Genomic DNA, 13,653 nt, shown 5'->3' with positions numbered 1-13,653 from the left:
TCTTAAAGGCCTCCCTTCAATTAGTCCTAGGAATGCTGATTTGAACCCTAATGCTTCTTCACATGAAGTACAAGTTTGGACGACGCCTCCTTCCTTTCAAAAACTCAATATTGATGCATCATGGAGCAGCGATAAGAAGCTAGGAGGATTAGGGATAGTGATCAGAGACCAACTAGGGCAGCCTTGAATTGCAAAAGTTGAACTGGTGAACAAATTTTATTTATTTATTTATTTATTTTCTTTTTGATGGATAATTTCTTATAACTTTCAATATGTGTATTTAGGGATATCAACAAATTAACTGATTCCCTAATCAATAAGGCTCTATCTATGTATGTATGATGGTATGACTTAATCCCACTCCATGGTTAATGGAGTATTGTATTGTGTCACTACAAGTTTGACATGTATTAAAATAAATTAATCCCACTCCATAGTTGATGGAGTATTGTATCTTGTCACTACAAGTTTGACACATATTAAAATAAATTGGTTTTCTTCCCAAAAAAAAAAAAAAAAAAAAAAAATCTTTATTACTTTCTCTCTCCTATGCTTACCATGTGGGCCTATGTGGATGATTGCACTCTCTAAATTGCCATTGGGTATTGTATAGATTCCTCCCACACTGGCGTCTTGGGTAACACTCTCCCTTCCCAAAAATATCTCTTTTAGAAAAGAAAAATTTTCTCACACCACAAATGTAGAGCATCCTCTCATTTTTTTTTTTTTTTACTATTTTCTTTCTTGTCTTGATCATATGCCCCCATATAGATAATACCGTCTTCATGCCATTAGTCGTGTGGCGTGGAAGATTCCCCACCCACTGGCAGCATGGAAATCATTTTCCCTTGAAAGTGAATGAAAAAGTATTCTACCTTAATTTTGAGACCTTTCAATCCTCCATTAAATTGTTTAGTACAGATTTTCAAATCCATCAATACCTTTGGACTGAAAGATCTTTACCCTTCCCCTATGAGATTCCTACATTTATGTCATTTCAAATTGATGCTTTTGGTGAAACTAGTTCTCCTATTTCTTCATGAGAGAGGATTTTATGAACAAGTGACATTGGGAGCGCATTAATGAGATACAACAAAATGATATCATTCATAAGGTGTTGAGATTATTTTAGTTCTACCAAAAAAAAAAAAAAGATTATTTCAATTTAAGGCAAGGTATGCTAGCACCTTACAAATGATATCATTTTGATATTCCACAAATCTTTTTTTTTTTTTTGGTGAAGATATTCCACAAATCACATACAACAAAATGAGAGGGCAGGGTATGTAATGTTTCCAGAATGAAGAAAGAAAAAAGGTTCTCTGAGCTGTCATATGAAATTACCAAAGATGGTAATAACGAAATTAAAAAACTATTTATGGAGGACTCTTTGGTCCCAAATTTTGAGGGATTTGAAAAATATTGACTACTAGTACATTTGCCTTGAATCAATTTCGAAGGTGTTGATTTCTTTATTGGCAAAAGTTTCTTCCAAATTCGATTACCATATATAATCATGAGTAGGAATTAAATGGTGTTGGTTTCTTCATTGGCAAAAGTTTCTTCCAAATGAGGGGATGGAGAGTATCTCTTGATGTACAATTGATTATATATATATATATATATAGAGAGAGAGAGAGAGAGAGAGAGAAGCGTGATGTGGTCATCCAACCTGGCTGAGATAGATGCAATATCAATTAGATTGGTCATATACCAAATTTTGTAACCCATCTCAAATGTATAGCCCACCAATTAGAATATTTTCTTCCACTATATTTTTTTTTATATTTTTTTTAGATTTGTGAAAGACTAATATGGCAAAGCTAATCGTTGGATGGATAACATGTCACTTATGTTTGTCATCTATGATCAAATTTTGGAACCATACTCAAATCTTTGAATAATTCTCAAAATATCCACCAAGTCTATTAAATCATTGTCTCAATTAATGCAATGTTGATAAAATAAAAATTTTCCCATGAGTTGTGGATGATGGGGATGATATATCTTATAATTAAGTTAGGAATTGTTTCTCTGTCCAATCCGGAGTGTGGCCTATGTTAGTGCCCCCTATGTCTATGTCTCTCCTTTTCCAATCAAAGGATAGAGATTTCTTCTTTACATGAAAGGAGAGAGATAGACACATGAGAGCGCTAATGTAGACCTCGCTCCCATGCAAAATTCTTTTTTTCAATTAAGTTTTAAAATTATTCTAGATTGCGCTAGTCTGAGAAAAAGTCATATTTTTATTATTGAAGTTGAAGATCTGGCTCTACATGTTTAAGTTGTACAGATTATGAAGTTTTGGCTGTAGGTTTTGTTTATATGTATGTAGGTATAAAGAGGTAGTCAACCAAATAAACAACTTGACACATGACTCATGAATTCCATATATTTATTGCTAAAAACAAAAATTTAGAGTAAGAGAGATGATAATTTTCTAGCTCTCTTTTGATATTGCAAAATGTGTGTGAACCCAAAACTTTTAAAGGGATGCAGGGTACAGAGTCAGCCCTTTTTTTAATTGGGTACTGATATTGCAAAAGCCTTTTTATACAACCCATTTATCATCTGAGAGATTAGGTTGGACACAACAGCCCATATTGTATCCTTCCTTTCAACTCCAAGATGGGGACTTTTGGAAACCCAGAAGCAAAAGTCTAAGAAAGCATGATTAAGGGCCTGTTTGATACCGTTTCTGTCGTTTCTGTTTCAAGAAACGGCAGAAACATAAATTTTCGTTTCTAGAAACAGAAACGGAATTGAAGGTATTTGATAAGTCATGTTTTTAGAAGTCGATGGTAACCAGTGAAAGAATTGCCACAAGTCGTTTCCAGAAACGGCGAAACAAGTTGAACTTGTTTCACCTGGGTCATTTCTTGAACCATAAATAAGTAAAAATTTCTATTTCTATTTCTAAAAATAAGTGAAACGAAACAGTTTTATCAAATGTTTTTTGCTCTGTTTCTTGAAACATTATCAAACGGGCCCTAAATGTCTACTAAAGAAGGGGGAAAAAAAATACTATCCCAAATACATTTAGAGCATGAGGTACCTCAAACTTAATATATCAATCATGACATACAAGTAATTTCTCCAAACAGTTAGCCTGAGTCCTAATCTAGAAGGAGAAAGATATCATAAATAAGAAATTTCAATTCATGAACAATGAAGTTCATTATTTCAATGAAAGAGTGGTTTTTTTTTTTCCCTTGTGCTGAATTCAAGGGCCATTAGGCGAGGTAAGACCCACTGAGGGATCAAATAAGGGATCCATACGGCCACTCTTATTGCAATACTAACTACTGTGATTATTATAAATTTCAAGAAGGTAAGACGGCCGAACCAGCGACCTTCCCTGGACTTACAGTATTGCGATAACGCCTAGCAGCATCCCCTGAGCACCAGGGACAGCATCTCATGCACATACACCCACTGCTACAATGATATGCACAACCGGCATAATAATTGCATGGACATTTCTCCTGAACACAAGGACTTGGAACAATCTTCGGAAAATTAGGAACATAAACAACCCCTTTATTCCACATATTCCATACAGGTCCCCAGCAAATCAATGAGAAATCGGAAGTTGCAACTCCACAAGTAAATCCAGTACCAGCTACAATTGTTTCAAACGAAATATCTTTGATCAAATCACTTGAAAATTCTCCTTTTCCTCCCCAACACACCACTTTCTGATCCCATAATCTAATCCCACAACTATGGATTATACCCAATGCAAGCACAGAGTACTCGAATGGTGTAAATCTGTCTTGAATAATCCCCAATTGCCCAGTATCATTTCTTCCTCTGCAAATCAGTTGCCCATCCATGTTGTATCCACAAGCATGTGAGTTTCCTGCAACTAAGTTGTGCATTGAGAAATCCTTAAATTGGGACTCTAAATCTGAAGCCGATTCGGTATTAGTTCCCCAACATTGAACCCTTCTGTTGATTCTCAGAACCCCACAAGAAAACCCTTCACCTGATGTAATAGACAAAAAGATTTGATCTTGTGGTGGCGAAGGGAAGCTATTTGTGGTCAATCCCCAGCACCTTGCGACTCCGGTACTGTTAGCTAAAATGCAAACATGGTCTACCCCAACAGTAACGTCCCTAAAGACAACGTTACCGTTGGTGTAGGTTAATTTGTGCGTGAAATTGGGATTAGAAGGAGAAAAGTTCCAACAGATCAAAGAAGTTCTACCTGAAATTAGGCCACAGAAGAATTGATTTCCACCTGAGATCACTTCGAATGAGACGTTTGGATTCATCGAAATCGTTTTATTATGTCTATCTTGATAGCAGACGATACTCTGCAAATTGAGACCGTCGCGGATGCCGCAAACAGTGTCGGTGCCGGAGATGATTGCTACGGTTGCGACTGAACCGAAGGCATGGGTTATGGATGGGAAGAGGAAGGCGATGAAGGTGAAGCTTATGGCGATATAGGGTGGAAAGATCGTCATCTGCTTCACTGGGTTTTGGTGTAGATAAAGAAGGTTTAAGAGGCAAGGGTTTAAGTAGTGGGAATTCGTGAGGAAGAAGAGCTGTTTGTTCACTGGACAAGGAATTTGAAAATGGTGGGGCCCTTAACAGTTATGCCCAGCTTCGTAGACTTCTAACTAGGGGTCCGAATCGCCCTTAACAGTTATGCCCAGCTTCGTAGACTTCTAACTAAGGGTCCGAATCATCCCAGCCAATCCAGGTCTAGGTTGAGATTTCAGCTCATACAGTTGGTTAGGGTTGAGAATTTTAAGCCCATGGCTGGGTTGGACTGGGCCTGGGTGAATTCTCAACCCAATCCAATCCAACACAATCTTGTGTATTAAGTATATAATCATATAAATATGCTAACAATTATTAGGAAAATTTACCACGTCACCCCCTAAAGAATGCCACAATTATAAGATCACTCCGTCTGTTTCACCAAATTGTACTCAAACTCTCTATAGTCAATCACTGTTGAGAAATATATCTTATTTGCTGATGTCAACAACTATAGTTTATTTTAAATACCAAAATGTCCTTACTAAATGTGAAGTACCTAAAATGCCCATGTACTAAGTCCCACCCCAAATGGATAGTTACTATACCTTTCTCCTGAATGATCGCCGAATATCACAGTGGCCGCAGCATCGCTAACATTGGCAACCAGATTTTTTTTATCCTTCTCTGTTTCTCTTCCATCTCAGGTTGATCGTAACGAATGTTGCTTTTCATTTCTTCGTTATTGATAATTGGTTGAACAATCCCTTTGCCAACCGTAATATAGTGATCATTTGTCAGGTGTATCCTCCTCTCTCTGTTTTAGGGCAGTGTCTTAGCGTTATCTGAACGAGTTTCGACACAATTGAGAGGGACAGAGAGCGATTTCAGAGAGAAAATTGAAAAGAAAGGTGGGAAGATCGAGAGAGGATTTCAGAATCTCTAAATCTGAGATCAGTGAAAGCAGAGAGAGGTTTTACGAGAAGAATATGGCGAAGGGATTTCCTTACTGGGAAAAAGAGGGTGAGAGTGAGGATTTCGACAGAGAAATTCTCGCAGAGAAGCGACCCTACGCTGATTCATAGGGGTTTTCTTGGAGAGAGGATCGGAAGGATTTAGGAGGATTCGCAAGGGACTACAGAGGACAATCGGTTTGAGGTTTGTTTCCGAAAGTCGCTCACTCTTCTGAAGATAATTTCTCCTAACTCAATTCCTTTATTTCTGCATGTTGAAATCCAAAGCAGATTCTCTCCAATTCATGACAATAAAGTTTGTTAGATGATTTCCTTGGCATCTTTATTCTCTTTCTTCTGGTCAAGCAATTTCTATTCATCCCTATTTATCTACGAAACAAACAGAGCCAGGGGTGAGGGAAATCAAATGATTGGAATTGCAATCGATCGAGACTAATGCTGATTTTGTCGGATTCAGATCAAGATGTATAGGGGTTTTGTTGGATTCAGATTGATGCCGTTGTTGGATCAGAGTTGGACCGACGTACATGACAGAGAGACGACCGATCGCCAGGAAAACAGTGAAGAGGAGATCCGGCAACAAGCAACGGAGCAATGCGGCTTTAAATGCACACTATCTCCGACTTTCAGAAGACGGGACTGTTGAGAGAGAGAGAGAGAGAGAGAGAGAGAGAGAGAGAGAGAAGAGAGAGAGAGAGAGAGAGAGAGAGAGAGAGAGAGAGAGAGAGAGAGAGGGTTTGGATTAAAAAAATTATGTGTTTTTATCTGCAGAATACCTAAGTTTGGTTTGGATAAAAAAAAAAAAAAAAAAAAAAAAAGAAAAAAAAAGGTACAAAACGGTTAAAACATGAATTTTTTAATGGTAAGGGTATAATAGTCATTTTAACTCGACACTTGACAGTGACTGACGGTAGGGGGTCTGAGTATAATTTGGTGAAACATAGGGGGTGGTTTTATAATTGTGGCATTCTCCAGGGGGTGGCATAGTAAATTTCCCTAATTATTAAAGGTCACTTATAAAAAAAGGTCTTTCGTTTTTCACAATTTACATATATACGAAAACTTTGATCTTTGACCTCTGCAATGCATAAGATCAAGCAACTAAGTAACTGATAGTACTGGGTTGGGCTAAATTGGGTTAAAATCGACCCAATCAGGGTCCATTAGGGTTAGGTTGGGTTGGGTTAAACCCAACAGGATTGGGCCTATCTCAGCCCAACCTAGAGCTGAGCTGAACTCGAGTTTAAGAGACTTTAGGGTTGGGCTGGGTTCTGGCCCATTAACAACCCTCCTCCTAAGTTTTCAGTTAAAAAACTCATAGGCCCCTTCTATCCACGTGTCATGTAAATAAGAACGCTTGAGAATCTTGAGACTAACGTGAGAATGGTACGTGTGGGGTCCTCTTTATACGTGGCAAAGGTTTGGACATCGAAGCTGAATCCCCTTGCTCATATGTAGGAGGAGGACCATGTCTCTACAACATGCTGCATGGCATGGGTACTTGGGAACTCGGAATTAATGTTCAATTAATCATCTAATGATTCATAGGAATGCATCCCATCACATAAGTAAGCATCCTCAGGTTTGTCCAGCCATCAGATGGTTTTGTCCAAATGTTTTGTAAGAGGAAAGGAATGTTGTCCGCTTGATACAATTGGGCATGAAAATACCCAACAAAGATGACAGTTGGGCCTTCTCATACTCAGTTGTGTCTGGGAGTTAGGAATGCTAGATGAACAACATTTTTTCTCATATAATGTTTTCAAATACTGATGGTTTTAACAAATCTTGAATCTCATCTATTATAGGGCCTAGAAAATAAAGAAATGGTGATGCAGTTCAATCACCTACATAAGCTTATTTTATTAAAAATAAACTTCGGGTAGGATTACATATGTGTTGGGCCTTTGATGTTTAATGTGTTTCATTATAATAGACTATATATATATATATATATATATTCAAACATCCAAACATCTTTGATTATATTGATAATCTGACAGACCTAGGACAAAAGAAGGTATGTCTTGAACATCTCAAACATAATGTTTCTTCACAAAATACTCCTCAGCTTTACAATCTTCAACAAATTATGTAAAATTTCGAGAAAATATCAAAACCCTATATACCCGACTATTCCAATCGGATCAAAACCCTTGAAACTACCACTGCATCTTTGCAGTATGAAATCAAACATATCAAACAACAATTATCCTTCCTCAATCGGCAAAATCAACAAGCCTGAACTTCAAATATTGAACCTCTAACAAACCCTTTTGCAAACCAAGAACCATCTGAACCTAACTCTGAAGCCCCTGGTTTTGTGTCAACTATTACCTGCCAGAACTGGTATGTTCACATAACCTTGGTTATTAATGTTTCATTCAAATTTTCTACTATTGCCCTAGTTGATTCAGGAGCAAATGCCAACTGCATCAACGAAGGTGCCATTCCAACCCAGTTCTATGAACGAACGACCCAATGCCTTAACACGGCTAATGGATCTGGGTTGAATGTCCAATACAAACTTTCTAATACCCATGTTTGTAACAAATGCCTCTGCCTTCCCCAAACTTTCATCCTTGCAAAAGATCTTGACCAAACTATAATCCTTGGTCAACTTTTCTTAGAAAAAATTAAACCTTTCAAAATAACTCAAGATGGCATTACAACAAAATTTCAAGGACAAAAAATTGTCTTTCCTTTTTTACAAGCTCAAACATCTACAAACCAAAGTCTCAACAAAATTAAACAGTTAAATTTTCTTAAAACAGTGTTTCTTCATCAACGGATTTCTGAACAAATTAAAACTCCCAAAACCTTTCATCAAATTAATCAAATCAAGTCCAAATTTGAGTCCAATCTCTGTTCTGACGTCCCTGATGCCTTCTAGCATCGTAAGCAGCATACGGTTTCCCTTTCTTATGCTTCAGGATTTTCAGACCTCCAAATCCCGACTAAAGCCCGACCGGCCCAAATGAATCAAACTCTTTTAGAAACATGCAAAGAAGAAATTAATGACCTCCTGGCTAAAAGGCTTATTCGGCCCAGTACTTCTCCTTGGAGTTGTAAAGCCTTTTATGTTAATAAGGCTGCCGAAATTGAACGAGGAACTCTCAGGTTGGTTGTTAATTACAAACCTTTAAATGATGCCCTTCAGTGGGTTAGATACCCTATCCCAAATCAAAATGATCTTTTACAAAGGATTTATCAAGCAAAGGTTTTTTCAAAATTCGATATGAAATCTGGTTTTTGGCAAATCCAGATTCATGAAAAAGATCGATACAAAACTGCCTTCAATACACCCTTCGGCCTATATGAATGGAATGTCATGCCATTCGGCCTAAAAAATGCTCCTAGTGAATTTCAAAAGATTATGAATGACATTTTCAATTCTTACGGACAATTCACTATTGTCTATATTGATGATGTCCTTGTCTTTTCAAATTCAATTGAGCAGCACTTCAAACATTTAAGAACATTCTATCAAATTATTAAATCAAACGGCCATGTACTATCCAAAAGAAAAATGGAATTCTTCCTTACTAAAGTCAGGTTTCTTGGCCATCTTATCGAAAGTGGTACCCTTACCCCTATCGATCGTGCCATTATCTTTGGTGAAAATTTTTCTGACCAAATTTTTGACAAAACACAATTACAAAGGTTCTTTGAAAGCTTAAATTACGTTCGTGATTTTCTTCCCTAAATTAGCAAAATTGCCGAACCCTTATACCTTCGGCTTAAAAAGAAACCTATTCCCTGGTCTTCGGCCCAAACTACGACCGCCCAAACTATCAAAAAATTAGTCAAAGGAATTTCCTGTTTATTTATTCCTAATCCTAAGGCTTTTAAAATTGTTGAAACCGACGCCTCAGATATTGGGTATGGAGGAATTCTCAAATAGAAGCTTCCCAATGACAATAAAGAACAATTAGCCCAATTCACTTTTGGTATCTAGAATTCTGCTCAAAAGAATTACAGTACCATCAAAAAGAAAATTTTATCGATTGTTCTCTGCATACAAAAATTTCAAAATACATTATTGAATAAACCATTTTTAGTTCATGTTGATTGTAGCGCAGCTAAATATGTTTTACAAAATGACGTTTCAAATCTTGCATCAAAACAAATTTTTGCCCAATGGCAAGCTTTACTTTCAATTTTTGAATTTCAAATCGAATATATTAAAGGAGAATCAAACTCTGTCACTGACTTTCTTACCCGTGAATTCCTACAAGGCCTGATTCTACAAATCAATCTCCTCAAGATGGCTCCCCCTAAGGAGTCCACCTTTTCAAATTCCCTTATAAAAACCAAATCCAGTTATGGTGCCTCTGCAGCACCATCAAACCAAATAGTAACAAGAAGCCAGTCCCAATTGGCATCCACAAATAAACCCTATTCCCATGCTGTGGTTCTATCCCCAGCTGCAGGTCCCCTTCAAATCACAAACAGGGCAAACTCCAGCCTACAAACTACACAAGCCAAATCTCTCTAAACTTCCTAAGGTCCCAAACTCAAAAGCCAGTACCATGAGAAACCTTACAAAGAAGACCTCTTTACTATTGAGGAATCTCTTTTCAAATATACTGACTCACCTATCAAATTGGCTCAAAATGTCTTCTTTCAAGGATGGCACCATCACTAGGCTTCTGTCATAAAAAACCAAGAATTTTATGAGTTTATCCTGGTAGAGACTGACTCTGTCAGATTCAAACTTAATTTTGATAAAAATGACCAATCTCTGGTTACCCATACAACGGTAACCATCTGCAAAATTCTTAACCTCCAAGATTGGGGTGGTCACCCCCTCACCACAGGAAACTTTCCAATTACTTTTAACCCTCAAACCTACACATACTGTGATTACCAGGAAGCCTGGTTCAAAGCTTTCTGTTTCCAAAATAGGATCAACCGTCATTCATGATTCTTCTGCTTTGAATACAGGTTCAATAACCAAACTCCCCTCTGGTTTTCAAAATGGTGGAATCAGTATGGTCCTATGGTTGATATCCTTCCACCACAAATACAAAATTCATTCCAAATATTTTGTCAAAACTCAACCCCGCATCCTCACCAACCTGACCTTCTCCGGTCCTTTCTCCACTGCCGCCTGGCTTGGATACTTTTCTGGGAATATCAAATTTATAATTTCCAGACATCTGACTGGGTTGCCCCAGTCCTTTGCCGGATCTTCAACGTCAAATGGTGGGACAACTGTGACTTCTCCAAATATGAAAAGACGTCACTTATCCAAAACCTTACGGGTCTCAAACCAATTCCGACCCTACCAAGTTCATCCAAATCAAGCATCAAAAGTGAAAAGGAAGCCCTTCTGGCTCGTCTGGCTGAGCTCGATTTCGAGTCAGACAACAAAGAAGACTCCAATGATGGTGCGTACAGTCTTAGTTCCATCAAAGGTTCTATGCTGGCCCATTGTCACACTCAGAAAATGGCCCAAGACCCATATGAAGATGATCCTGTTTACGAGCATGCCAGCTCCAAGGCCTCTTCAAGCAAATTCAAAGAAGTGACCTCCCGTCGATCTCGACAGGCCACAAAATCCAAATCCTCCTCGACCAAACCCTGATTTGGTCCTCAACGTCTGCTAGGACGGTTTTAACCTAGCCGACTGGTGAAGTCGAAAACTCACCTAGTCAAATAACCTCGGACAACCTATTAAGGAAATGAGGTACTGTTATTATCCCAGGTAAAAGGATAATCAGGCCAATACCAGGCTCAGATAAATATGGTACAAATATCCTTGATCAAACCAATATGGAGAACAGTGTCCCTGACACGTGGAATGCCGTGGTGCGATCATTGAAGATTCAAAATCAAAGGATAAGATCATCCCCAACTTTCGGCGCCTACAGTGCCTGCAAACAGTATTCAAATTCAAGTGCACAGTGCCAAATGAAATGTAGTACTGTTCAAATTGTAATTTCCAATAGTACCAAATGAAACCCAAATGCACCGAAAACCAAAATGTAATTCAAATGTGTTTCCTTATGTTATAAAAGGAGTACTACCTCATTTCCCAAACCACTTGTAGTTCGAACTTGGAAAACAAACTTGTAAAATCAGAAGGAAGAGAGAGAAGCTCCGAAGCAAGAAAGCTTCGCTTTGCCCCTGAATTCTGCAAAGATCATCCAAGCTCCGTCGGACTTCCAAGTACTCCGTCGGTCTTCAAACAACTCTAAGTTCCGATCATCCCCTATAAGTCTGATCGCCCTCAAAGGTTAGCTCCAGCAAACTCCAAAGGCCTCTTTTAGATCAACACATCCTTCTTCTTCTCAAACCTTCCAACCCAAACCTACCCAAAGCCTTGTATCAAAGATCTCCAAATATTATATACAAAGTTTACTTTAAATCTTCAAATTATGTCATTATTTTCTGCATTTCATCTTGCATATAGCTTGCTTCTTGTTCTATCCTCAGATCAAAACCTACAATCGTGCCTCTTGATTTTGAGAAATAGATCTGGTTAAGCAGCTTTTAATTTTGTGCAATTTCATATCCTTATATTTTAAGTTCATGGTCTTGTTCTTTATTTATTTATCTTAATTCTGCACAATTTAGTTCTAAGTAAGGTATCACACCTATCTTAGTGTTAGTCTCCTTGCTGGATCAGAGTATGGTATTGCACCGGTCTCGTTCTTCTTACCATACAGAACCAGGAGATCCCTATTTCTCTAGATTTTGGTACAGATCGATCTGTTATCTTAAGCAGCTTTTAATTTTGTGCAATTTCATATCCTTATATTTTAAGTTCATGGTCTTGTTCTTTATTTATTTATCTTAATTCTGCACGATTTAGTTCTAAGTAAGGTATCACACCTATCTTAGTGTTAGTCTCCTTGCTGGATCGGAGTACGGTATTGCACCGGTCTCGTTCTTCTTGCCATACAGAACCAGGAGATCCCTATTTCCCTGGATTTTGGTATAGATCGATCCTGTTATCTGGTATGAAGTTTATTTTGATGGGGAAGTGAAGTGACATGTTTCCCTTAGTGTGGAAAACAAGTTAGTTTGCTATAGGCCACTTTAATAAACCTATAATATGAGAAGAGTAATCTTACGAGTCCAATTCTGTTTTAAGTTAGTTTTCGGTTGTAAGTTATGTTAACTTATTAGTTAAGGATTGAGTTAGGTATTTCATTTTTAGTGTTTTAAGTCCGTTTCTTTTTTATATATGTTTCTAAGAAGGTCCATCCTTGCACAAGAACATTTAGTTTTTTAGTCTATTAGCTAGTCTCTTTTTATATAAGTTTGTAAGAGGGTCCAACCTTGAACACAAACTTGATTAATGAGATTTTAAGTGAACCTTCTCTTTACTTTGCGAACTTGATTAATGAGATTTTGATTGTCCACTCAAATCTGACCATTAGAACATTACAGTATTTTGGGGATTATCTATTCTAATAGTTTGTGAACATTGATCAAAATCTAACCTACATCAAAAAATATAAACTTTGACCATATCATTGACTGAAATCCCGTTTTAGGGTTTGCTTGAGATCTTATTAAAAGGGGTATGTAACATGAAATTGGGCCACTACCAATTTGGTATCTGAGCTGTGGCCACTCCAAGTTCTAAACCTATAGAATCAAGAGATTTATCATATTTCTGTGTACAGTAACTGACATGATTAAGAATCTGTCTCATGGAATGGAATCCATGGAACAACTAATGGATATATGGTAACATGTTGATACAAGGCCCACCATATCAACCCACTCCAGAGGAACATAGAGCTGAACATTAACCTACACTGGCTGCATCACAGAAAAGATTGCTACAAATAACTACCACAATACAGGCACCACTGGTTATTTTTGAGTATCATGTGGGAACATATTACGACATCACTGATTTAGTCAAAGGAGTAACAAAATGCAAGCTTGTGCAATGCCTCTGGGCCTCCAAATCATTTGTGTACTAGATTTCAAATTCTAAAATTCAGCAACCAAATTAAATTCCATCATTTAGTATCAAAATATTCTGATATGCTGCTGGAAAGTCTGATCATCAAATGCAACCGTCCAAAAGTTTGAATTCCCCAAAATAGGAAATCCATGGTGGGATCTCCATTATATTAGCTTGAATTCTAGAGCGGCAAGAAAATGAAATCTCAAGAGAAAAGGTTAATGTAATGCAAGGCTGTTACATCAATAAGCATTTAGG

At 37.5% G+C, this 13,653-nt stretch overlaps 1 protein-coding gene across 2 annotated transcripts; it reads right to left on the bottom strand.

Annotated features, from left to right (window-relative positions):
* Positions 1–3,015: 3,015 nt before the first annotated feature.
* Positions 3,016–4,556, bottom strand: LOC122071293 (putative serine/threonine-protein kinase-like protein CCR3). Of its 2 annotated transcripts, none has more exons than XR_006138131.1 (2): positions 4,211–4,556; positions 3,016–4,119 (listed from the first exon to the last, which is right to left on the bottom strand). XR_006138131.1 is itself a non-coding variant. In XM_042635620.1 (2 exons), exons 1-2 carry the CDS (start codon positions 4,470–4,472, stop codon positions 3,324–3,326), a joined length of 801 nt encoding a protein of 266 aa, XP_042491554.1. In that variant the 5' UTR covers positions 4,473–4,533; the 3' UTR covers positions 3,049–3,323. The 2 variants fall into 2 exon arrangements, 1 of the variants encoding a protein (XP_042491554.1); XM_042635620.1 differs by having other exon boundaries at positions 3,049–3,862; positions 4,211–4,533.
* Between the last annotated feature and the right edge of the window lie 9,097 nt (positions 4,557–13,653).

The sequence above is a fragment of the Macadamia integrifolia genome, unplaced genomic scaffold (assembly GCF_013358625.1).
Source record: "Macadamia integrifolia cultivar HAES 741 unplaced genomic scaffold, SCU_Mint_v3 scaffold_19A, whole genome shotgun sequence".
Classification (NCBI taxonomy): domain Eukaryota; kingdom Viridiplantae; phylum Streptophyta; class Magnoliopsida; order Proteales; family Proteaceae; genus Macadamia; species Macadamia integrifolia.
The sequence above is the reverse complement of the archived record's forward strand: the minus strand, read 5'-3'. Positions and strand labels throughout refer to the sequence as shown.